Below are 27353 nucleotides of genomic sequence, written 5' to 3' on the forward strand. Positions count from 1 at the left end.
TATTTTGATCCAATTGTATGACTTTGTAAATCTATATGAAGGCATGCAATTATCTGGCAAGTAATTTAGTAGGTTTTTAGTGGAAGTCTGAAGCATATCCTATTGATAGAATAGATCTTTTATCTTGCAAGTTTTAGATGTAAAATGCCTTTATTGTGTTGACGTTGCAAAAGTTTCACTTCTTGTGAATTTGACCCTTCTTCTTGTTTTTGTTTCTGGTGCTTGGTTTACAGTAAGGCTGTAACTTGCTTGGCATTCAGCTCCAATGGAACTTCATTGGTATCTGGATCAGAGGATGGTTTGGTTCGAGTTTGGGACACTAGAACCCAAAACATTGTTCGTATATTTAAACATGCAAAAGGTAAGAGTCTGACCTGAAATAAAACTACTCTAAGATTCTCATTACATCATTTGCATGGTTTACTGTATGGATGTGAACATGAGCTTAACCATTAAAGCTTCTATATTCATTAATCAAGGCCACTAGTGCTTTCAGAAGCGTTATCTATTAATTTTTTTTCCGGGCGCGGGGGGGGGGGTGAAGATTAACATATGAGTGAACAAGTCTCATAAGAGTTCATGAAGGAGAAAGTTGAGGATAATCTATCAAGGGTAGTTAGCGAGAACTGGCTGGCAGTCCGTTTCTTGTAAGCTGTGAAACTCCTGCAGTAACGAAGTAATTATAGCGACAAAGGGGGTGGAATGAAGTAAGTAAATGCTCTAAAAGGGGCTGCTTGCTAACCTGATCAAGTGGAACTGTGGAAGGAGATGGGGACTTTACAACTTAGTCGGGGATCGGACTAGGTAGAAGTGCAAAATGTGTCTTGACATCACGTCTGATGTAGTTTAGCCATCCAATCCATTTTCATCTTCATCTGACTCCCTAGTCAAGTACTTCAACCATTCAATTATTCAATGTGTTAACCTCCCTATTGAGTAAGGCCTTTCAGTTTTCTGTGTTGATGTATTATCTAATATCGGAATTATTCCTTTGGTTCTAAGCAAGAAATCTCCTCATGACAAGCAACCACAAATAACAAAAAAATGAAGAAACAAATTGAGACAACACAGAGATTTAACATGGTTCACACACCCAAGTGTTGTGCTATATCCAAGGGTGAAGCTGAAGCAGTTTTACAACTGAAGATGATTACAATGGAGATTTCTCAACAACATCCAAATTGACATTACAAGTTGTCACCCAAAACCATAGTTGTTATGGCGTCGCCTAGGCGTCCGGGCACCTTCGAAGCGCCTCAAATCGGTGTCGCCTCATTTTCAGGCAATAAGGAGGCCTTGGGGTATGAGGCATTGCCTAGGCGTAGCCTCAAGAGCCTCGGATGCCTTATACCCCAAGGCATCCACTTTTTTTCTTTTTTATATCACATGAAAGATGCCAAATCGAAGGCATATATTGAATGACTTATTAGATTCCAATTGTAAAGTATCTATTGTTTGAACCTATATACATATTTATAATGACACTACATGTGATCAAATGTTAAATATAAACAAAAAAAAAATCGAAAGAGAATAAGTTCTTGACTCGAGTCTCACACTCTCCTCTCACTCTAATCCCTTTTATCTTTCTCTCTTCCTCTCTTCTTCCTTCCATTCCCTCGACGACACTCTGGCAAGCCGTGCGACAGATGACTTCTTCTCTTCCTTTCTTCCTGTGACTTTTTATTTAGGACCTACTATGTGTGGTTTGTAGTATGTTGGATGACTTAAGGTAGGTTAATATTAGTTTTTTTTTTTTTAATCATATAAGATATGATAGATTTATAATGAATTGGAGTGAATGAGATTTACACTAAAAATTTCACTTAAAACGCCCCAACCGCCTCAAAAGCGCCTCGGAGGGCGCCTCATCGACTCATTGCCTCAACTAGCCTAAACCGCCTCGCATCGCCTCATCGCCGTGACAACTATGCCCAAAACCCTATTAAAAAAAAAAAAAAAAAAAAAATCTCACTGCTCCTTTGCAATTAAACATAAGCATATAAATAGTGCTCCAAGCCCTTCGCTGCCATCACAGATCCGAGAAGACGGGTCACCACTAAAGTATGTTGGAGCATGTTAATCTTCGAAACTGGGTCCAAGAATTCAAGGCATATCTAACGAAATCAAGGCCCAAAATCTATAGAACCAAACACTACAAATATAAACTTGACCTTCTTCAACATAAAGGAACATGACTTACAATTTTGGTTGATAACAAATAGCATCATTTCTTTGAAAACTGTTATTATAAATAGAAGGAGTAATGAGGTTATTGGCTTCTAGATATTGTAGTTATACCTCCCTTTGTAATTTTCTTATACTTGTAGGTGGCCTCTTTGCTACGTGATCACCTCCTTTTGATAGGATGATGGATGTTTAATATTTTTGTCCTTTTTAAACTACTGCCATTGCTTGAAATGTAGTGAACTGGCAATTTTTTTTGGTTTCCAATAATGTATGTTCAGATAGGCCTGAAGAATGTTGCTAAGATCATTTCTGGTTTTCCATTATTAAATTCATAATATGTTATTATTACTAAAAATGTATGTAGCAACTGAAATAATTTTATTTACTTGGTTGTAGTAGATCTGTTTCAGGCAGTTTGTACTTGGATTTTGTAATAGTTCTCCAAGTAGATAACTGATTATTTAGTTCAAGGTTTAGAATTTCACAAGGTATATCTTTTGCTTGGATAATGATTCCTTTTTTTTTTTTTAAAATTTATTTCTCAGGTCCTGTCAACAATGTTTTAGTAGTTCAAAAACTCTTCACTGAAATTGATCAGGAAGTAGGCAGTACTCAAGCTTCTGTACCTAAAAGGACTGCATCATTATTACCTCCACCATTGGAAAAATATGCAAATTCATCAGATGAAAATAATGATCCAATGGCTGTAATTTCACCTCGGCCTTTGTGTGGAAAACCTCTAGACGCTCCATTCCATAGCTCTCATGTGATGGAGAATCAGATCAATGAGCTTCAGGTTTTAGTTTTCCTTATGTCTTTAATACTATTTATCAAATTGATTATTTAAAAAGCCATTCTTTTTTTTATTATTTTTATCTTTGTCTTCCATTTGTTCTGTGCATAGACTTGTTTGCTTTCTATATTTGCCTTTAAAAGAGCATGATTGACATAGAATCTGAGAGGGGATGCTTTCAAGATCAGTTTTGAGGGATGGCCAGATTAAATTCAGAGAGGATACAAGGGTTGTAATCTAGGGAAGATGAAGAGTCACCTAGCTATGGTTTGAGGTTGAGGTGGTTCAATGGAAGGTTGAAGATGACGGTGATATGTAAAATTTAAACTAAGAGCGAGAATATATTTTGAAAATAAAATATAGCTTTTGGCTGCAAGAGATTGACTAGAACCCACTTTTGGTTTCCACCTGGGTCACCAAAGGAGACTTACAAATAAAGCTCTAAAAGAGAAACTTCTATATTTAAATTCTTTTGTTGTTGTCGTGTTTCTTTTTTTTCTTCTTTTTTTCCTCCTTCCAGTTTGGGGTGGTGGAGGTGGGGGGAGGGGTTGTAAATTACACTTTAGGTGGCTGGCGTCTTAATGAGGTCATCTTTGGGTGTCAATCCATGAAAATGGGCATTTGAGGTTTGTTGTTAGTTAGTCCTATTCTAAATTATGTAAAATCCCAAGTTTATCCCTCTCAACTCCATCTTACTCCACCTCCCTAACCCTCCACCTGTGCTGTTCATTGCCTCAACCTCATGTCCACCTCAGATTCTGTGCATGGTTCCAGATGACAGGCAGGTGCAAAGTGTAGGGAGCATTGTGGTTCGAGGGGTAGGGAAATTATGTCTTTGTTTTTTTAGCAATCAGATTTGTAGGATATTTGGTTCCGTATAGATTCGTTATTTAATTTGGAGTCTTAGTTGGAGTGTTTGTCTCACATCATCGTTAGATGGATATTCAAGAGAACGGATCGCGTTATCTTTGTTAGAGTCTGTGTGGCTGGTCTGTGAATGTGAGCATGTTCCCCTTTCTATTATGCAATTTCCTTTCAGCTTTTTCGTCCTGTTCTTCTAATTCTCCCTCTGTGAAGGCCCACCATAGCTGGCCCATTCGTAAGTTTCCATTAGGTAATGGCAACGTGATTGGAGAGGAGGTAAACTTAATGAGGGATAAATTTGGAATTGTTCATCATTTCAGATTAGGAGTAATTGAAACCCCTGGGTTTCAAAAAGTACCATGCAGTTTCTAAGATTCCCCTAGTTTCAGCAAGGGCTGGTCTGGCGGTTTAAACATTTCAGTGGGTGTCCATATTAGCTCCATGCTTGGGTTCTGATGTAGTAAGCATCTTTAGAATGGACTTGACAATGCTGGTTATTCTACTCATTCGTTACCAGAAGAATGCTAATTTGTTTACTCTCTCCCTTTCTCTCTCTTTGGGCCCACGGGGGGGGGGTGTAGTTGCTGTTTAACGCCATTTATTTTTTTTACTTTAAAACCAATTCTGGTTTACAGTTTTTAGTGTTTACAGTCATCTTGTATCTGTTTATTACCATTTTGGATAGGACACTGAAAAGGGGGGGGGGAATGGAACCTCATCCCTGTGGTAGGAAAATATAGGATAAACGTTAAAGCCAAGAAATAATATTATGACATGTGAACCCGGTATCTAGGGTTTAGTTGATGGATACAAGCTCTAAATCTAAGGTTCACCGTCAGGATCTTAATCAAGTGAAGCCACAGTAAACTAGGGTTTAATCATCTTGTATTTAGGTCTTCAAAGGTTTACAACATCTGCTTAGGGCTTTGTACACCCTGCGGTTAGGTTTCTAGAGGCTTAGGGTGTATCAGGGTTGAGGGAAGGGAGGAAACAGTTAGGCCAGGCTGGATTAGGATAGGGGAATGAAGAGAGAGTTCTGAAGTTTAGTTTCCAGGTTTAATTCCAAAACCAGGGTTTCTTAAGTTCTAGGGGTTTTAGAGAATGAACTATGGTTGGGATTGGTCGAGTCTCTAAGGAGGTTTAAGAAGGATGAACCTAAAAGGATTTATGGTTTGGACGAGAGGTTGAGAAGATTAGGTTTTTGAAGTTTTGGGGTTTTCTAATGAAGAAGATGAAGAATAGGTTTTACTAGGGTTTAGGGGGAAGGAAGGGCTGAATTGAGGATCAAAGGTAGGGTAGGGGGAGGGGAGTCTAATTCCTAAGAGGGTGGGTATTGGTTAAGGGGTTAGGTAAATTTTGGTTTTAATTTTCTGGGAATCCTAAGTTGCCGCAAGTAAGAAGGAAGAAGAAGATGAAGAAAAAGAGAAGAGAGGGGCTAGGGAATGATGATCTAAAGCTGGGGGAGAGAGGGGATGGAGGAATAGGGATGGGGGAGGGGTAAGGGTGCTGCCACAGGGTAGGGAAAGGGGGAAGGGTGATGTAAGATGGGGGGAAGGAGGCTGTAGTTGCAGGTTTTAGGGTTTGGGGATGGGGAAGGCTCTGGGTGAAAGGAGAAAAAGGGAAGGGGCAAGGCTAGGGGTGGGGTGTCTTATACTTGAAGAAGGCAAGGGGATTCAATGGCATTACAAAATCTGTAGAATTCACACACAATAGCAGCCGCAAGTTCCCTCTAAGGAACCCACGACACCTAAGTTTTGCTCCTTCAAGTCTCAATTTTATTCATTAAACATATTCTGCCTTTTACTAACTAGGATAGAGAGGTTTATTTATGGCCTTTGTTAAACAATTTAAACAAAGATGGGTTCAAAATCATATACCTCGGTGATCTTTTATGCAATGGATCTAGACACGGCACCTCTTTACGTTCCCATTCGCTTTATCTTCCTTCTAGCATTCCTTCAATCCACATTACTTTCCACGTTCCAAATTGACAAACCACTGATGGAGGTTCAAGATCGACTTCTCTCATAGAGAAAAGTCATAGAGAGAGTAAGGAGGGAATTCGAAATTTCACGGTTACCTTTTGTATTCCTTCTCTCTATTTATTATATTCTTTCCGTCAGCCTTAGTGGGTTGATTAGAGTCCCACTTAGACTCAACCAAATGAGGGAAAGTAATGTGAGAGTCCTAATTGGACTCAACCAAATAGAGGGGTAGTTATCTATGAATACCCAACTGCGTTGCCGCCACCTTGGGCGCAAAGTGTAGTGGGTCCTACACCCACTCCAATTAACATCTCCTGCTTGCCACATGGTGGTGGTGTTTCCAAATTAAATGCTCTCATCAACTCAAATTCTTTCAATGCGGAAATGAAATGTGCGGCCTATAGAGATGCGTTCAGGGCAAGATTGCTATTCAAGTCTCCATCTAAGGGTGTCAATCGGTACGGTTTCGGTAATTCGGTATGGTACCAACTTTGAATACCGAAAATCAGAACCGTACCGTACCGAATTTAAACGGTACGGTACGGTTTCGGTATTAAATCGGTACGGAAAAACGGTTTAAACACGGTATCTAGTGCGGTACAATTTTGGTATGATTGAACTTATGCCACTGTTGTTATTAGTTCATTAAGATCTTGATGAAATTGTGATCAACCAGTCAATAGAATTTGAAATTAACAGAGATAAAGCAAGTAAATCTAATTAATAAAGACAAAACAAGTAAATCTAAGAAGAGGAGTGAATGGTGAAACGAAAAACTGAAATAGGGAATTAGGGATAGGGTAAAGGTAAAGTGTTTTAATTGGAAAATTACAATTTATATCCCTTAATTTGGTACGGTACCAATTCGGTACGGTTTCGGTACATACCGACGGTATGAGTACCTAAAACGGAACCGTACCGAAGAAATTCGGTTTCGGTACGTACTGTACCGAATTTTGAACGGTACGGTACGGTGGGGTTTTAGACAACGCAGTTTGGTACAGTTTAACGGTTTCGGTACGCAATTGACACCATTACATCGAACCAACATAGCACATCAGTTGGAATTATCTTATTATACCCTAAATAATCCAACTATATCTAGTTCCACACTCCCAATTCCTCATAATGAGCAATGTGAACTAATTTCATATGATGTACTCATTACTTTGTTTGATTAACAAGTCACCCAGGCAATGGGTCACAATATTGTAAGGTATAGAATGAAAAGTTCTCCCAAAACCCTTATGCCATTTAGATTATTGCTAGTTGCTTTCCCAATCTTGCCCTGCGAGACCGCATCATCCTTGATCCTAAGGAACAAACTAAAGTAGCATAGTTAGGTGTCCTCTTCATGGCATAGTCTAAGGCGAAGGGTATAGGTAAGATCAACCAAATGTGATTCTGATGGCTCACACAATGACAAAGCAAGGATCCATTCTGATACTTTCATTATCGGTTGACATCAGCACATGCAACAAAGATGCATGCTATGGCGTAACTCCCATTGAAATGGCATGTCACCAAAAAAATAATGCCATATGAATCTTGGTTTAGTCACTATTTGAAGTGCCTAAGCTGATTCTTTTACACCCAGTTGCTTAATAACCAATTGAGAAAGACTACATTGTCGTAAATGTTCTAGAGCATGCTTTGCACCTTTCTATAGCTCATAAGGAGTCAATGGTACTGATTGTGATGGTACCTTATTCAAGATATAGACTGCAGTCTCTAATGCATCCCCCAAAAGCTGATTGGGAGGTTGGTCTGCGTCATCATGGATTTAACCATGTTGAAAAGAGTTTAAATTATTAAATTGAATCCTTTAAATTGTTCAGATAAATATTTGCATCTGTAGTTGTTTCATTGAATCTTTGGATTCCTACTTAATTGATTCCTAACCTCTGTCACAAAGAGTTTGAAACAATCTAATGTTTCATGATGGTGAACAATCAAATAAACATAGCCATATTGTTAATAATCTGTAAAAGTGAGAAAATAGGAAGCTTCATGTCTAGCCTTGACATTCATGGGTCCATAGTTGTCCTAATGTTTATAGCTCTAATGGTTGAGCTGATATGGGTGCCTTTTCGGAAGGCTTCCGATGAGCCTTTTCAGCCATACAACGCTCACATATGGGGAGGCATGCTTTAGCAAGTGAGCCTAAGAGGTATACTTTAGCTAACGTTGACATCTAGTCCCACCCAACATGGCCCAAGGCCTAACCTAGCATACTGAGTTACAAAATCCATATCATTGTTGTTAACAAGTAAAGAAGAAGAACCAAGGTGCGACATTTCGGCCGAAATGGCGAAATCTCGCTGATATTTCAGCAAGATTTTGCCCAACTATCGGCTGATTTCGACCCCCATTTCGGGGGTATTTTTGGTCATTTTGGCCTTAAATTTGGTATCTACCCTAATTTGATGACAATATTAGTAAATTTGAATTATTTCTTATAAATTCTTCCATATAAATACTCCTTCCTAGTCACATTTAATATGTTACCTTTTGAGGCCTGAATCACTATGGTATAATTGATAAGATTTCTCATTAATCTTGAAGATTTTGCTACAAAATGTTTGCCTAATTTGAATTATTTCCAGAAATTATTCTATGTAGATTCTCCTCCCTAACCAAATTTGGCACATTGCCTTTTGAGTCTTGAATCATTAGAACAGAACTGGTAAGATTGTCCATTGACCTTGAAGATTCTGCTGTAGAATCGCGAAAGAAATTGCCTAAAAATCGCGAGAAATCACCAAAATATCGAAAAAATCGAGATTTTGCCGATATATCAGTTGATTCGGTGATAGAAATTTTGGCGATATTTTGCAATCTCGCATATTGCCCCTTGTTTTGGTTCGGTGTTTACCGAAATGGCCGAAATTCGGCGAAAGGTTGTACCTTGAGAAGAACTAGAGATAACAGGATTCAAATCTAATTTAGAATATTCATTATTAATAGTGTAGTGCCCCATATGGCTCCATCAAATAGCAAACCTAAGGTACTATTGGAAAGACTTAAAGAATATCCAAAACTTGAAAGTGTTGAAAGTGAAACTAAATTATATAACATGTTCGAAGCATAAAGTACATCATAGAGAATCAACGTGTGGCTTGCTCGTGAGCTAAGTTGGATTGCTTTAATGCCTAAAACATCAATGCTGGCGTCGTTTCCTATGTAGATATTATGAATTCCTAGCAACACTTTATGATAATCTAGGAGACTGCCTCTTTCCCGCATAACATTCCTGGTTGATCCTATATCAACAATCCAATCTGACTGCATTAGGGCAACCATAACATGTGTACTCAGGAATGTACAAGGAAGAGATAAAGATGATACCTTCTTTGACTTAGTTCAATCATGAGTGAAGTGTGCCTTCTTCAGGCAATGATAGCATGTGATTTTGGACATAACTTTTTACGCCCATGCTTTCCACGTTTTTATTTCCCAAATTCCTCCTTTAGGTGCCAAGTTCCCTCTTTTTTGTCCTTTATGTATAGGCCATTTGCCCTTATGTGTGCTTGTATAAGCAACAAGAGCAATGGTGCAAGTCGCTTCAAGGCGCTTTGCTTCCATCTCAAGGTTTTAAGTGAGTTAGACATATGTTTTGATGCTATCAAGGTGGGTAAGGACTAGTTTCATTGGTGCCTAGGAATTAGGCAGGGTCCTAATCAAGGCCTTGAATCTGTTGCTCCTCAAATGGGTTATGTCTTGCATCTTTCAATTTGCAAGTAATTTCCTTAACAGTTTTGATGTGCTTCTGCATTCTATGCCTGGGGTTCATACGATAAATCTCAAACTTAAGGATCATACCTTGTTGTCTAGTCGTGCATGTACCCCCAAAAGCACACTTAACCTTGTCTCATATGGACTTAGCTGTAACAAAAGTCTTATATTCCCCTTGTAGGTCTTCTTGTATGGCACTAAGCATAAAAAACCATGTGCTTCGGTGTTCTTGACTTATGCTTCATACAAATCCTTATCTTTATGAGACTTGGCCGTTTCTTTTCTTTGGGGGGCATGGCTAGTCTAGACATTTCTGTGGTGAGATGCTCTAGGCAATCGTGGTCATTAAGGTAGTATTGGGTTTCCCTTGGCCACTTCATATAATTTTCATGACCAAGAAGCTTCTCACCCATGAGTAGGTTAGCGATCATATTCTTAAAGGCCATAGTACTATCTAAAGCGGAAAGACACGACTATTACATTTCATTACTATTGATGTAACTTTATCGTATTTAATCATCCTTGATCCATACTATACCATCAATCATCTCCCATCGTTTGATGTTAAACCCACTAATTATGTGTCTAGAATAATTAATTTAATTATTCTAACAATATATATTTACTAGAGGAATGGGCATCCAATCATGCTATACATATAGTTGCATATGGGTCCCACCAAAGGAAACCAAATTTTGGTACTTTAAATGACATATTGAGTCAGTACAAGATTGTGATGCGAGTGGGATTTATATTTGCAGCTGCTGCAGCTGGCAGCAGCCAAAGGTTGGGATTTTGCCACGTAATCAAAATGAAATCGAACGGTGTAAAATCAAGTAGTGGGGTTTATTTGTAAATAATTTTTATTTTTATTTTTATAATATAAGGGTTTAATAATTTACTAATTTACAAAATCAAACCCTCCATCTTCCCGACTTTCTCTTTCTCCTTTTGTATGGCAACAGAGTTTGATTGCCTCCGACACCATACCCGACTGCAATGGAAGAGCCCATCTCCAAAATCAGTTGCTCATTACATAAGATTTAGAGTTCCAGATTCTTCTTGTCTTCCCCATCTTTGGTTCTATATATATTCAGATGATGGGTTCAAGAGTACATCAAGGTGCAAACATGCAGCTAGAAAAAATAGAAAGTGAAATGGAAAGTCGTCATGTTCGTTCTATTAGCTTGCCCTTTGGATGGCATTCTTGCACCCTGGGAGTCAATGAAGAGCTGAGAAAGCTCAAATTTTCCAAGGCATTAGAAATATCAGCACACAAGGCGGACACAATCAGTGCTGGTCTTCCTGGGCTTACAATATTATACACATATGTAGCCGATCTCCTTCGTTTGTCCCAAACCCATCAATCCCTCATCCAGAATCAACAGGAGAAATGGGTGGGCGAAGTGTTAGATGGATTTGTATGATTGCTGGATCTGTGTGGCACCACTAGAGATCTCTTGTCACAAATGAAGGAGCATGTTCGTGATCTTCAATCTGATCTTCGTAGACGAAGAGGCAAGAACTCGAGCATGGAAAGCAGCATTAGTGCCTATATCTCGGGTAGAAAGAAGGCCAAGAATGAAATTGAAGGAGAAGGAGAGAGAGCCGTCAAACTCGGTTAAAACCCCACTTCCTTTGTAGCGGAGTTCGCGTTCTAGTTCCCTTGCAAAGGCGCCTTAAACCCCCGCTCACAACCCAAATCAAAATTGTTCTTAAATGGGTTGTTGCAGATGACATTGACATCAAAGACAAGCAAGATTTTGTAGGCAAGAAGGACTGTACCTAAGAAATGAGGGTTTGGGATTGGGTAGATTTAGGGATCTGTTTTGCAAATTTAGAAAATAATAAACCTTTTATAAATAAAAATCTTTTAAATGTAAAAAACAAAATCTTATTTACATCTGTATCCCATTTAGTTGAAAAGTGGCCCCAGGGAGTCCAAAACTACCTTAATGACTAAGGTTTCCTAAAGCATCTCACCAAAGAAATGTCTGGACCAACCATGCCCCGTAATGAAAAGAGAGTTCCCAGTCTCATAAAGATAAGGGTCTGTATGAAGCTTAGGTGACGAAACACCGAAGCATGTGGTATTTTATGCTTATTCCATACAAGATGACCTATAAGGGGAATATGAGACTTTTGTTACAGCTAAGTCCATGTGGGACGAGCTCAAGCGTGTTTTTGGTGGTACATCCATGACTAGACTACGAGGTATGATCCTTAAGTTTAAGATTTATCGTATGAACCCAAGGCATACAATGAGCGAGCACATCAAAATTGTTAAGGAAAGGATTTGCAAACTGAAAGATGCGGGGACATGACCTATCTGATGAGCAGCAAATTCAAGCCTTGATTATGACCTTGCTTAATTCCTGGGCACCGATGAAACTAGTCCTTGCCCACTTTGAGAGCATCGAGATGTATGCCTATCTGGCTCAACACCTTAAGATGGAAGTGGAGTGTTTTGAGATGACTCGCACCGCTACTCTTGTTGCTCATGCAAGTACACGTACATGCAAATGACCTAAACATAAAGGACGAAAAAGAGGGAATCATGATGGTACTAAGAACTTGGCACCTAAGGGAGGAATTGTGAAACATAAACTTGGAAAGCATGGAGGTAAGAAAGATATGTCCAAAATCACGTGTTATCACTACCAAAAGAAGGCACTTTGCTTGTGATTGAACTGAGTCAAAGAAGGTTCCATCTTTATCTCTTCCTTGTACCTTCGTGAGTACAAATGTTATGGTTCCCTAACGTTGTCAGATTGGATTGTTGATGTAGGAGCAACCAGGAATGTTCTATGAGAAAGAGACAATTTTCTAGATTATCACGAAGTGTCGCTTGGATTCGTAGCATCTACATGAGAAACGACGCTAACATTGATGTTCTAGACATTGGAGCAGTTTGACTTAGCTTACGAACAGGCTGCACGTTATGGCTGTTTGATAAAGCCATATGGCGCACTGCACTCTTAATAATGAATTTTCTAATTAGAATTGATTGCAGTTATCTCTAGTTGTTCTTCTTTAGTTGTTAACAATGATATGGATTTTGTCACTTGGTGTGCTAGGTTAGGCCATGTAGGGTGGGATCGGCACTGGTTAGCTAGAGTAGGCTTTTAGGCCCACTCGCCAAAGTAGATCTACTTGTATATGGCCTTGTCTGGCTGGAAAGGCTCATCGAAAGCTTTCTGAAAAGGCACTACGATCAACTCAACCATTCGAGCTAGTACTTTCTCACATCTGTGGACCCATAAATGTCAAGGCTAGACATGGAGCTTCTTATTTTCTCGCTTCTATAGATGATTATTTATGATATGGAGCATTAGATTGCTTCAAATGCTCTATGATAGAGGTTGAGAATCAATTAAGTTGGAATTTGAGGATTCCACGAACTAACCATAGACCTGAATATTTATTGTAACAATATAAAGATTGTGTGTAGAAAAAGGAATTGTAAGATAATTTCCCATTCCTAGCACTCCGCAACAATTGGTGTAGCAGAGAGAAGGAATAAAAATCTATAGAAATGTTTAGATCCATGATGTTGCAATCCAACATCCTAATAAGTTTTTAGGGGGATGCACTTGGGATTGCAGCCTATATCCTAAATAGGGTACATGTCAGTCAGTACCGTCCACTCCCTATGAGCTATGGAAAGGTGGAAAGATTGCTTTAGGACATTTACAAACATGGGGTTGTATGGGGTATGTTTACACAACTTCCAGTAAGTACGGGAAGTTTGGATCTAGAGCTAAGAAATACATCTTTGTGAGGTATTCTGATAGTTGTATAGGATATATGATATATTTTATGTATGGTGAACACCCCAGTGGAGGTATGACTGACTGAGTCACTTGATGTCAATTTTCTAGAAGTAGAGTGCCCTAGTTTATCTGATGTATATAGAGATCTTGATCTCTATGAGATGTAGGATGATTTAAGTATCCAAAGCCTCTTGGCGAGGATGGGGATATAACTCATTCTATAATCGCCAGAGATGATAGTGGTGATGATGCTTCAAGTGGGAGCACATCTGTAAACTATGAACCTAGTGGGGACAAACTCATAAACAATTGTGATCAATATGCGTAAAAGCATAAGAGGACACATTCCTTGTTGATTTGAGATTGAAGGGGATGCTCTTTTGTATGCCTAGCTGATGACAAGAAACCCACGTCCTTAAAGGAAGCACTATCATCACGTGCTAAGGATAAATGCTTGGCTGCTATAGAAGATGAGTTGATCTTTGTGGAAAAGAATCAAGTTTTGGAGTTAGTTGATCCTCCACTTAATTACAATACCATTCGGAACAAATGGGTTCTTAAGGATAAGCGCAAAGCCGATGGATCAATTGACAAATATAAGGCACAACTTATGACGAAAGGCTACACCCAAAGAGAGGGTGTGGACTATGACGAGACATTCCCCCTTTTGCTGAGGACATCATCCATTCATCTTATATTGTGCATTGTGGCGTTAGATGTAGAACTCTTTCAAATGGACGTTGAAACTGATTTGTCAGTGGAGAGCTGGACAAAGAGATCTATATGGATCAACCAAGGGACATGAGTTGGTTTTGAGGCCAAGGGACATGACCGCTAAGTTTGTTGCCTTAAACCTTTTATATATGGCCTCAAGCAAGCGTCTAGGCAATAGTATTTTGGATTCCCCACATCGTGACTTAGATTGGCTTTGAGGTGATTGAAGAAGACCATTGTTCATATATGAAATAGTCTAAGAAAGCATTCTTAATTCTTTTTTCTATGTTGATGATATTCTTCTTAGATGGGAATGACATTGGCATGATTGTCGCCGCTAAAGAGTGGCTGTCTTCCACATTTTAGATGAAGAACATGGTCAAAGTCAGCTTTGTGTTAGGCATCAAGATAGTGAGAAGTCGTTCAAAGAATTTTCTTTGTTTCTGTCTGAACAAACTTATGTGGAGAAAATCCTAGAATGATTTTGCATGCAAAACTTCAAGCCTATTGACACATTAATGGACAAAATGTGCAGATTAAGCCTAAATTAATGCCTTAAGAGTGAAGAAGCAAAAAAAGAAAAAAAGAAAAAGCAAATGTTAGAGTGCCCAATGCTTTTGCAGTAGGTAGTCTAATGTACGCAACGATGTGCACGCGTCCAGATATATGCTATGCAGTTGGGATGATTAATTGTTACTAGAATAACCCATGACCTATCCATTGGCAGGTAATGAAAAGGATTTTTAGTTACTTTTGTAGGACTACAGATCTCATGCTCACCTTTAGTGGGGTCCAAATAATATGCAGCCGAAAATTCATCGGCCATCTATCAGCCGAATTTCTACGCATGCCACGTGTTCGTATATTTACTCCACCATTGGATGTTGAGTTCTAATATTTGAATTCAAACCCTCAAAACCAGTCTTGGTTTGTTGTGACCCAGTTGAAGTTTACTATTCACCTAGACCGATCTATCCAGATGCTAAACAAAACAAATATTCACTGTCTCTTTCTGTTTCACATTTCTCCACTTTCACCATTTCCTTACCCTTCACCACCATTATGGTTGGCATCACAGTCACCATCATATCTGTGCCTAAGCTTTAAACTACACGGAAGGCAAAAAAGATGCAGAAGATTTAAGTAGCACAATTGTATTTCTTACACCTCAATGAAACCGTCGTGATCTTATAAAGCATTTGAATTGAAGATAGAGAAAGAACTTGCTACTGCTGATGAGCCACTTTTAATAGATTCAGAAAGAAAATCTGAAGTAGTAGATATTTGGAAAGCATTTCTATCGTCGATGGCTCTAGATCTTCCTCATTGTTTTCTTCTTCCCAGTGTCCTTCACTTCATTTGATTATGTGTGATACTAGGAAGGGCTCTTCGCTTTTAGCGTTGAATTGCAGATGAAATCTTGTGTTAGACTTACAATTGAGAGGATCTAGGTCTTCTGCAGCCCTAGCTAAATTGGATAGAATCGATGACGATGACGATAATTGAGATGACAGTGAAGAGTAGGGAAAGGAAATAAAGGAGAGACTGATTTGAGGGTTGAGCGATGAAGCTGTTTCGTTCAAGGTCTGGTCTGTGTAACCCCATCTATTCACAACAAACCAGGACAGCTTTTGAGGGTTTGAATTCACATATTAAAATCTCAACATCCAACGATGGAGAAATGTATGGACACGTGGGGATGTGTAGAGATTTGGCTGATAGATGACCGATGAGTTTTCGGCAGCAGATGATTTGGACCCCCTTATAGTGGGGCAGCGACCAGGATAAACAAAAATCTAAGGTTGACAAGTTATACGATGCTGAGTGGGGCAGCGACCAGGATAAACAAAAATCTACCTCAAATTATGTTTTTGTCCTTGGAAGTGGAGCTGTGATTTGAAGCAGCAAGAAGCGGACTTGCATTGCTTTGTCCACGATGGAAGCTAAGAATGTTGTATGCTCAACAATTATTCAGTAGGTAGTCTGGCTTAGCAGACTCTTGAGAAGTCTCAACCTATTTTTGCATGCAGATGATGTGGTGTTGCTATACACTATTAGTATGTTAGTGTAGGCATTTTCCAAGTATGCTAAGTTCCATGGAAAAGCCAAACATATAAGATCTGTTACAACTTTGTTCAGGATATGATTGTAAAGGGTGAAGTTTCTTTGATGCACGTCTCCAAATCCAACATGGTAGCCAACCCACTAACAAGGCTTATACTGGAGGGATGTGTTCTGTCACATGTTAGGAGTTTGGGTCTTAGACGTGGATGATGTTTCTTTCTTTTCTTTTGTAAGACATCTTCTTTTTGACATGATGAAATCACTTTTTATGTGCATTTGAGACAAATGTTTATGATGAGTTAGTTTATTTTGAAAAGTTGTCACCAGACATAAATCTACCCACTCACGTGAGTGATTCACCTTGGTCCTTGTGAATAGTGAGCAAGATGATCCTATGGGTTTTCAAGGCTTTAGGGAGCCTAGAAACAAATCAACACCTTAGTAAGGACTAAGATGAGACCTTATTGGTCGAACATGGAACCATCACATTTCCATGTTGTCTATATAGCCGAATCTGAGTCTTTTGAACGACTGATTGTAAAAGAACCACGTTTGGCGCTTTACGTAGCAGCTGTACTGAGATTCGTATGGTTTGTTTTCTTTAGTGACATGCCCATTTCAATGGAAGTTGTGCCATAACATGCATCATTGCATGTGCTAATGTTGACTGATGATGAGATTCACAAAATGGATCCTTGCGTCATCACTGTGTGAGCCATCAGGATCACATCTGGTTGATCCTACTAGTACCCTTTACCATAGACTGCCTTGAGGAGGACATTTGATGATGCTACTTCACCTTGATTCTTAGGACCAGGGATGATGCGATCTCGTATGGCATGACTGGGAAAGTAGTTGCGGATAATCCAAATGGCATAAGGGCTTTGGAAAAACTTTTCATTCTATACCCTTCAATGTTGTGACTCATTAACCGAGCGACTTGGGCAAAGTCATGAGTACACTACATGAAATTGGTTCGCATTGCTCATTATAAGGGATTGAGAGTGTGGAACTAGGAATAGTTGAATTGTTTAAGGTATAATGAGATAATTCCAAGTGATGTGCTATGTTGGTTAGATGGAGACTTGATGTAGCACTCCTTCCCTAGATACATCTCTATAAGTTCCATATTCCCCCACATTGAAAGGATTTGAGTTGATGAAAGCATTTAATTTGGATAGTTCTGCTACCTTGTGGCGAGTAAGAGATGTTAATCGTATTAGGTGGGGGACTCACTATGCTTTGCACCCATTGGGGCGGTAAAGTGGTTGCGTATTTCTAGATAACTACTCTATTTGGTCGAGTTGATGTGAGACTCTCATGTTGCTTTCCCTCACTTAGTTGAGTCTAAGTGGGACTCTAATTAGTCAATTATAATAAATAGGGGGAAGGAATATGAAATGGGGAACCTTGTGAAAATTTGAATTCCCTCTCCTTGCTTTCTATGTGACTCCTAAACCTCAATCATTGAGGCTAGTTGATTTGGAACGTCGAAAGTAACTTGGATTGAAAGAATACGAGAAGGTAGATAAAGGGAACGGAAATGCAAGAGGCACCTCCTATGTCTGCCTTTTACAAATAGAGAGGCTTATTTATTGCCTTTAAGAAGGAATTCCGCTAGGACTCAATTTCTGAAAGCAAATCTAACTAGGACTCCTACTTGGACTAAAGGCTTACATTCATACAAGGACTCTAGCATAACTTACTCTAGGATGGTCCAAATTGAAAATAAAAGTAGACACAAAATCCTTGATTCCTTGTAGGAAGTGGACTCTAACTAGAGGACTCTGTTACTACTTGGGAATCCTAGCCTAACTGGACTTTTCAATAACGTGAAAATAAGGACTCAGATTAAAATAAAAGTAGATTCCTATTAACGCTAGATCCAATGAAACCCTAAGCTGACTGTACTAGAATACTGTAAAATTGCCAAAATACCTCTGGTTGTACTAGAGGGCTGTAGAGTGTGAGGCTACCACCCTAGACCCTATTTCGGCCCTGGCTCTGGTTCCCATCAATGTCAAGAAATAAAATTTGTTTTTGTTGTTTTTTGATAGAAATTTAAAATCCATCAGGCTTGTGCTGTTTTATTTATGGGTTTTCAAAAATTTGGTACATCAGTTCATAATCTACCTTCTGGTGTATTCTTCAGCAACAGGGTTCTTCTGCTGCTATTAAAATGGAGTTGGAGCGCGCAAATGCTGATCGCAAAAGATCACTTGAAATAGCCCAACGGTGGAAAAAAATGTTTGAAGAGCTGCGTCTACACTGTTTGAATGAGTTTCTGGATGGTGACCAAACAGGGATGTCTAGTAGAAATTCTACCTGATAACTTGGACCTGGGTCAAGGTATCAGAAAAGTTTTGTAGGTAATAGTACTATGTGTGTGCGCGCGCTCTTGAAGGTTATGCTTGGCACCTTCGTCAGGTGCGCACACTTGCTGAGATTTGGTCACTGGTTCATGTCGTGGAGATGGGTAAGGATGTATACAACAGACTATCCCCAAGAACCTGGTGTATTGGGTATGGCCTTTTTTAATTTAGTGCGTGCTGACTAAGTTGTATTTATTTATTTTTGTCAAAAATGTAGTTAAATTGATTTTTGCCTTCGTTGCTGATGGCATATTAAAAGTATGACGAGAAAAGTTATGATTCAAATTAGATTTTTTTTCCTGTCTCTTCTGGTAGAGATGAATGCTTCTTTTCCTCAGTCCTTTCATATGATTCTACTAGGTCCCCTTGTATCTGCTTTCCGTGTTTTCCATGTTTTGGGTGAGTGAATATTGTAATTCCTTGGTCACATACGGATTTAGTACATTGCAAATGAAAATTTTCATTTCTGGAAAATGTAAGAAACTAGAATTATAGTTTTAGAACAGAAAATATGAAATATGTATCTCCTCTACACTAGAACATCATGTATTTTTGCAGTCCAGGGGGAAACTAATTCTCAACTACTGCATTTAATTTCTTGCCTCTTCCTTATGCATATCATATCATGTTCTCTTATGTGAATGTTTCCTTTTTCTTTGGAATGTATAGCATTAAAAGATCCTACTAGATTGAGGGTGCTGTTTCATTTAGCTCCGTGATTATGTTCGACTTCTGTTTGGTTTTGATTTGATGTGCCACAGTCACTACTTTTGTCTTTCCAAACAGCAGAGGAAAGTTGAATAGTAACTTCAAATCCCACTTCAAGAAGTTGATACAACTCCAGATAAGGGACTCCAATGCCTGCTTTTAATTCAAGCTCGAACCTGTTGTCATGGCACCTTTAGAATAGTTCTCGTAACATGTTGTGCTCCTTATTGTTTTTTCCTTGCATGGTCTGAGTCGCAGCATGGTTAATTCATATCACAAAATATACCTTTCTTACTGGTATACAGAAGTCTGATTGCACTTCTCTTAATTAGAATTGCCTTGGTGGCGTTTCTGTGTGACTTCTTTTGAGTAACCAGATCATTGTTGCTAGTCTTCTCATGCTGATTGAATGAAGCACTTCCTTGCCACAGATCACCATCATTTTGAATTACAGCAGTTGCAACGGTGCATTATGATCCCACTTCCTGGTCCACCAGCCAGGTACCAGTTCCAGGATATGAGAAGCTAGCTTCCTGTTTAACTCTAGGATGAAAGAATGCCACCTGATGATGCACTGCTGTGTCTGTGCCTGCACCTCGAGACAGCCAGACTCAAAATTATCAACTTCCATGAATAGGCATGGCAGGGTGTTAATTTTATTCTTGGCTGTGCTCGAGTGTAGGTGCACACCTCAGTGCACTACTGGGAGCTAGGCATTCCTCTGCCAGTTACTTGATTCAGGGGAAAAACAAATTAAACTTAGATTGAAAAAGAATAAATGCTTCTTTCCCCATTAAGAGGAACAAAAATTTTAAAAAATAAAACAAAGAGTAAAAATAACCTGATGCCACGATTCCATCATCCTATAAGATATCAAGGTAAATGTTTTCCTATAGGTATTTGTAACACTTCCTTTAAGATGGCAGAACTAATGTTCCAAAAACTCGGCGCCCCCCCCCCCCGGCGCCCGGGCCGGGGCCCCCCCCCGCCCCCCCGGGGTTTTTGTTTTTTTCCAATGTTCCCTAGAGAACTCTCGTCAAATCAACCTGCCTGGTGGCGCTACTTACAAATTTTTGATAAGATAATTGTAACTCTCATGCTTGAAAAGAGAAACACCACCAAGCTATGCACCCAGTTATCCTTGAACCTCCTCCTTGCAACCCTAAGGAACATGTATATTATTGTTATCTAGGGTTTAGATTTGTCTCTTTTGACTTATTTAGGTCTCCCCAAAAGAAAAATAACTTAGGGGGAACATACAGAAATGCAACAAGATCAACTATCAACCTCTCCATACATTGTCCATGCTAATTGCTAAGTTTGTGTGTTTAACGTTTGAACCCATGATAAATAATATATCAAAGACATGAATAATCCATAAGCAACTAAGGCTCTTTTTGCCTATTTAAAAGAAATAAGTACAATAATTTATTGTTGGTCAAAAATGAAAAATGGTTTGGTAAATTTTGTCAAAAATATATTATGGAATGAAAAATAAGTTTGGTGTCAAAAAAAAAAATTGTAAGTAAATAATAGTGAACAAGTGATAAAAGAGGGAAAAAGTATGGTTTTTATAAAAAAATGTGTATTGACTATTTTACCCTTATATTAACTATAAAATTTTGAGTTAACTTATGTATAAATGAAGATAATGAAATTCTCATCATAATTCATAATAGATAAAAAGTTCAGTATGGATTTTGTAAGTTTTTCTATTATTTTAAATAAAAATAAAACTAAAAATAGATGCCAAACAACTTAAAATAATATAAAAAATCTCATAGTTGATAATGAAAATTGATAACAAAAAGAGCCTAAGAGGGTGTGTAAATATGGAGAGGGTAGGTACGAAATGTAAATAAGTTCCCTCCAGGAAGCTTTACTATCCTGGAATACAATATCTTTGTGTTGTTCCCACCCCCACCCAAAAAAAAAAAAAAACTCATAAACCCTATCGGTAATTTGAGGAATATAATGACCCGAATCACCCGATCCGTATCGGTATTGTTGCTCGCAGCTCGCTTAAACCCTGACCGTTTTGGGCTGTTAGCCTGTTAGCCATGTCCAGATAACTCAATAATAATAATAGGGCAATAAGAATATTCCGTTTCTGAGCGAAAACATGAATTGTGGTTAAGAGATACCATCTTCACCGTGGATGAGAAAAAATCTCAACCCAAACCCAAAATGATAATACTCACAAAACCCAAAACCCTACTGATTCTGCTGAGTGGAGCGCCACTTCTCATTCATTTTTACCAGTACCGAAGTCCCAACGTCGTCCCAATTCGTGGAGCTACCGTATAATTCATATTTTCTCCATTCTACTCTCGTCTCTCTCTCGTATACAAAATTTTCAGTTTATTTATTGCTTCAGGTTTATGCTCTAAAGCATGAAATGACTGAGCTTCAAACGCTGCGGCATTTGGTGGATTATGCGACGAGTGCCGTTCTTTGGAGACGCAGCTGAACGACGCCATTGGAGAGCTGTATCAGTTGTCGTCGTCATCTCTTGAAGGTCTTAATATTTCTGTTTTAAGTTATCAACTGATATAACTAATGCTCCACAGACTCTTTTTCTCTTCGTCTATGGATAATTTAATGTGAAGGCAATTGTATCTTCAAGTATAAAATAAATTTATCATTGGTGGAAGATTGAAAATTACCATTTTTGTTCTAAATTGGAGACGAAGACGATGTCTTCTTTTGGATTGTGACTAATTATTTCACAGTTTGTTGATTGTTGATATTGACAGACACAAGCATAAAAAGGAAAACTGTGAAGCAACACGAGGCACTGGAGAACCTCTAGTTAGGTATCGTATTCGTTTGTTTTCTGTGAATTTTACCGAGAGTTTTGCATCTTGATGGCATCTCCCTCTCGTGTTCTTTTAAAAGTTAGATAAAGGAAGGTAAAGAAATAGATGTTTCGGGGATTTTGCCTTTGTTACAATTTCTCTTTATGTAACGTAGAGTCTTACCTTCTTCTGATACAAAATGCAGAGGACCACTAACTCACACAAAAAGCTATAAAGTACTACGCTTGTTGGGCATGGAGATGGAAGGACCCGCTTCTTGCAGCTGAAGAACTCTATGGCCAGAAGCATGAAAAGGAAGCTAAACAGAAAAGTTTACAACCTTCAAGATATGGTTCCTGCTGATTATATTCTGAAGAAGGTATTCAGAAAAGATGGCCCTCCTCTTGGGGTGGAGTTTGATACTCCTCCTGTTGCATTCACCCGTCGGAGAGGTGAGATTCCTGGGCTGTTATTAATTATTATTGGGGTCATTATGATGCAGATGTATTAGTTGAGTTGTTGTTATTCTTGGAATTTTGATAATATGATTATCCTTAATGAACAAAGAACTAATGACTAGACAATTTACAGAGGCTTATAATGTACATGCTAAGAAGTTTAGGTGACTGGCACATTTTGAGAGTGAATTACCAATGATTCTTTAGTTGAATTGAGAGTACATTTATTTACAATATCATAACATGGCCCAGTCCAATAATGAAAAGTAGTGTCGATGAGGTAGAGAGTTTAATTATGATCCTATGCAGTACATTAAGATCTGGTTCTTGTATGACCTAAGTGTAATGTTGTGATTTTACTTTTGAATTTTATACTCTTTATTAGCTGCTGTAGATTGTTGATTATTCAAATATTATCAAATTGTAGTTAGAAGGTTTGTTAATTCCTAGTGCTTGAATCATTTGGCCTCACATGGGGTGGCTCTAATTGGCAGCAAGTTGAATTTAATGAATGGGAGATGGAGGATGGGTTGTGTAAAACTAGTTTCTAGCTAGGAACAGTGGTTGTTCAGAAACGGTTCCGACTATGAAAATTGGTAGTGTGAAATCAGTTCTTGAGTAGGAATATTGGTTAATTGGTATTTAACCAATTCCAAACTAGGTAAACTAGAAGTCCAGGATTGTTATTATGGTAATAACAGAACAATGAAGGCACAATTTTACAATTTGGGACAGGAAGAAAGGAGAACTCTGATTTTTTTGGTTGAGTGCCAATATGAACTGGATTAGCAGTTCTGCTGAATATCTCTGAGAGAAGTTTAGAGTCAGTTGCACAGGAAGTTCTAACAATACTGAGAAAGCTAGGTTGCAGTTCTGGAAGTTGAATATCAGGCAATAGGTTCTCAGGAAGCGAGACCAGAATCCTAGAGAGGAGATAAGTAGAAACTTAAATGTTCAGGCAATTGCGATCAGCATTCAGTTTTCAGTGAGACATGGACACGTCTAACTGTCAGGAAAACTTGGCAGAAACAGGTGTTACTCAAATGCTTGAAAATTAAGATAAACTGACATGTTACCAGACAATGAAGATGCAAGAATATGAAAGATAGACAGGCCAGGAATCCACCTGAAACAACCTCAAAGAATCTGTTAGGTTTATTGAAATGCATTTTTGCTGGCCCTTCCTAATGGTTCTAGCTTTTGGGATGAGCAGTTGTGTTATGGTTTCAAAGCTGGGAGACATTAGATTCCTAGTGAGTATGTGGAGGTTAAATGTTCAGGCAATTGTGATCAGCATTCAATTTTCAGTGAGACATGGACACATCTAACTGTCAGGAAAACTTGGCAGAAACAGGGGCTATGCAGATGCTTGAGGTAAACTTACATGTTGCGAGATGATGAAGATGCACGAATATTAAAGACGGGCCAGGAATCCACATGAAACAGCCTCTTAGAATCCATGAAGTTTATTGAAATACATTTTTGTTGGCCCTTCCTAATGGTTCTAGCTTTTGGGATAAGCAGTTGTAATATGGAGTCAAAGCTGGGATATATTACATTCCCAGTGAGCATGTAGATTTTTGTGTGTTGTTCTCTTAAACCCTCAGCCCCTGACACCATGTAATGGCTCAACCACTTCATTGTTGTTGCAGTGTCTAGGTGACCTAAGACATTGGTGGCAGCTTGGACACAAGGCAGCACCATAAAGATGCCTCCACACCATAGTTGTCAAGGCAACGCCTAGGCGACGCCTTGGCGTCCTGGCAGCCTTAGAGGGCCTGAGGCGATACTCGCCTCAGTTGGAGCCCATAAGGCGGTCGCCTTAGGCTCTGAGGCGTCGCCTCGGGCTCGCCTCGAACGCCTTGGACGCCTCAGACCCTGAGGCGACCGCCTTATGGGATTTTAAAAAACCACCATTTTTTATTCCAAATCAAAGGCCAAAAATAAATTGGAAATTAGATTCCAATTGGGAATAATCTAATGGCTGAATGCTTATACAAATGTTACATGGAATACATGGGATCATTTGTAACATTAATTCATTAACGTTTTGTAGCGGCCTCCGATGATTTTGTTCACCATCTCAAGTGACGGTATGTCGCCAGCATGCTTCTTTTTTTTTCTTTTGTGTTTTAACAATGTTATAAGTTGCTACTCGTTGTTTAATTTCTGTTTGGAGATTATCAACTGATTATTTACTTCTTTGTGACTTGCAAATTGCAATTAAAGTTTCTGTTGTGGTTCTTGTGACATAGCTACTTCTTTGTGACTTTCACGTGGTTGTTATTCATGTAATGTTCTGATGTCATACTCTAAACCTGCTATCTGATTACTGCATCCTATCCTACTCCAAGTAGTATTTGATTACTGTTGTTTAAAGGTCATTCAACATCTTTCATACTCTGAACCTGCTATCTGGTTACTGCATCCTATTTCTACTCCAAGTAGTATGATACTTGGAATTTATTTAGGACCTACTATGTGTGGTTTGTAGTATGTTGGATGACTTGAGGTAGGCTAAATGGCTAATATTAGTTTTTTTTATTATATATAAGATAGGTTTATAATGAATTAGTGTATGAGATGTACACTAAAAAGTAAAAATTTCACTTAAAACGCCTCGACCGCCTCAAAAGCGCCTCGGAGGGCGCCTCGTCGACTCATCGCCCCAACTAGCTAAAACCGCCTCGCATCGCCTCGTCGCCGTGACAACTATGCTCCACACCTAGGTGTAGATTAGGTGATGCCTTGACAACTATGCATCCAGTGGTTGTCACATGTGCTGAGCTGTGTGTGTGTGCGGCCCTGCATGTCAGGGTTGTTTCGTTAGAGAAGTTAGACATGCCAGGAATCTGCCTGAAATAGTCCCCTAGAATCCACCAAGTTGGTTGATATACATTGTTGTGTGCATTTTCTAATTTCTCAGCCTTTTGGAATAAGCAGTTGTAATATTGTACCAAAGTTAGTAGGTTGGTGTTTGATTACTGGTAAAGTGAAATGGTTTTCAGATCTGTGGTTAGTCTCCTACACCTTTAGCCCCTTGATGCTATGTGATTGTTCTAGTTGTTATGGGTCTTGGTGACTTACGACACTGGAGGGGGGGGGGTTTGCTTAAGTTTAGTGTTTCTTCAGTTCAGGTGAGAATAGAAGCTGCTGCGAGAAAGGAAGGAAGAAAAGGAGAAGAAGACATAGATTTGGGGGGTATTGACCCTGTGTGAGATTAGCACCTCTAACACCTCTCTTGCATATTTCATTCACTAGCAAGGTTTGTAATATTACACTAACCTCCCTCTCCCTAGGGACGTAAAAGGAAAAAAAGAATACAACTTGAATTGTCTCATGACAAGACTTTGAAGAAAGTTACCCCTAAAGAATGTAAATGCAAACAGGCTTGGTTGGAAGGCAACACCAACTGGATGCCTTCCTAGGCAACCAAAGTGCCTAGATGTTGACTTGATAACTGTGGCTACATGATGGTCTCATGTGATCAGATGTGTCTTTGTGTGGCCCTAAATGTGAGAGGGGGGTGTTCTGCGGAAGAGGAAATAGAAAATTGCTCGTTGTTTGCTCTCTAACTTCCTCTTTTTCTCTGTAGAAATGCTCTGTCATTAATATGAACACCGTGTCGATTGTCTGGCAATTTAACATTTGCAATTACAATATAGCAACAAGAAACTCAGCTTTGTTCCAATCTAATTGGGTTCCCTACATGGATCCAGCCAAAACAAATAGGGGAAACTGAGGTGTCGGAAAAATGATATGAGTGATGAAAACAATGCAGTGCTTTTTATGATAGGAATTGATATTCTTGAAAATGTTTATTTTCTCCTTTTTCTGCAGATTCCATATTCTGTCTTTTTATGCTACATTCTTATGATCTGCCTGATTCACGCAGATGCCAGAAGTTCTCTTCCTGCTTGCCAAGACGGCCGAAAAACACAAAGAAGGAGAAAGGTAGTGAAGCTAAATTTTCTAATTGGTTAAACATCTTTGGGTCTGATCAAATTTGCCATTTTATTTGTAGTTGTAGTAATATGGGCACAAAGATTGAATTGTTAGTAGGGGGTAATTCTGTCTTGTAACCGTTCATAATTGTTCTCTTTTCTGTTATAAATACAGAGGCATGAATTTACCATCAAAACCAAGAAATCTATCTTCTGCTTCTTTTCTGGGGAAAGGTAAAGAATGTTCTAAATTCCTTCACCCGATTAGCTGGAAAGCTACATTTCTCCCTAATTCTGGAGGTCTTGGTATCATCCAGATCCATCACGTAGGGATCCTCTTTAGTCTCTTTCTTTGTTGGATCGTTAGCATCTCCTAAGGATCCTTTTTAATCTTCTAGGAGCTTGTATTGTCTATTCATCTGGTATCCCCATCTGCCCCCTGTCCACCATCATCTCCCTAGGCTTTTGGTCCTCCCTCCTGCCTGACCCCTCTTTTAGATGGATACCTGGCTCAACTTTACAAAAGTATTTTTTACCTCTTACATTGCTTGGGAGTTTGTTATACCCATGCTTTCTGTTTCTTGATTCAAGTTGGTTTGGTCTGAAGGGGGAGCCATTGCTTTAACGTGTGGAGAACCTTAAGCTTTGCCTCCTTACCGAGTTTTTCTCCTCCTCCACCACTTATCTGTTCCCCTCTCTTGTGTCCTTTGATGAGATTGTTAGGATGTCAATGACCTTTTTTTGTCTTGATCCTTTTCCATCCGGGGGAAACTTCTACACTACATTGGGCTCCATAGTAGGAGACCTACCATGGTATGTCTTTTACTGGATAGGGTTTTCCTTCTCTTTCTTTTCTTTTTTTGTTGGGGGGGGGTGTTTCTAGGTAGGTTGATCTCTGATACTCTGTTGGCAAGCTCATGTTTGGCGGTTGCTATATTTCACATTTGAACGGAAT

At 39.0% G+C, this 27353-nt stretch overlaps 2 protein-coding genes across 4 annotated transcripts in view; both read left to right on the plus strand.

Moving 5' to 3' along the window:
• The window catches only part of LOC149019233 (protein ROOT INITIATION DEFECTIVE 3-like), a 32040-nt gene extending 11910 nt beyond the window's left edge, over window positions 1-20130 (plus strand). The window contains exons 7-9 of the mRNA XM_089153274.1: window positions 234-361; window positions 2736-2986; window positions 18271-20130. Of these exons, the coding sequence (XP_089009400.1) occupies window positions 234-361; window positions 2736-2986; window positions 18271-18447 (556 nt within the window). The 3' untranslated portion in view covers window positions 18448-20130. The remainder of the gene's footprint in view (window positions 1-233; window positions 362-2735; window positions 2987-18270) is intronic.
• Window positions 20131-21317: 1187 nt separating this feature from the next.
• LOC149019234 (Homeodomain-like transcriptional regulator) overlaps window positions 21318-27353 on the plus strand; it is a 35513-nt gene continuing 29477 nt past the window's right edge. For 2 of the 3 annotated variants that reach the window (XM_089153277.1, XM_089153275.1), the window contains exons 1-4: window positions 21318-21716; window positions 21955-22014; window positions 22202-22448; window positions 26350-26408. In XM_089153277.1, the coding sequence (XP_089009403.1) occupies window positions 22292-22448; window positions 26350-26408 (216 nt within the window). In that variant the 5' untranslated portion in view covers window positions 21318-21716; window positions 21955-22014; window positions 22202-22291. The remainder of the gene's footprint in view (window positions 21717-21954; window positions 22015-22201; window positions 22449-26349; window positions 26409-27353) is intronic. The other variant, XM_089153276.1, reaches the window with a different exon arrangement.

This window comes from Hakea prostrata, chromosome 4 (assembly GCF_041222555.1).
Source record: "Hakea prostrata isolate BN-2017 chromosome 4, UWA_Hpros_2, whole genome shotgun sequence".
Lineage (NCBI taxonomy): Eukaryota > Viridiplantae > Streptophyta > Magnoliopsida > Proteales > Proteaceae > Hakea > Hakea prostrata.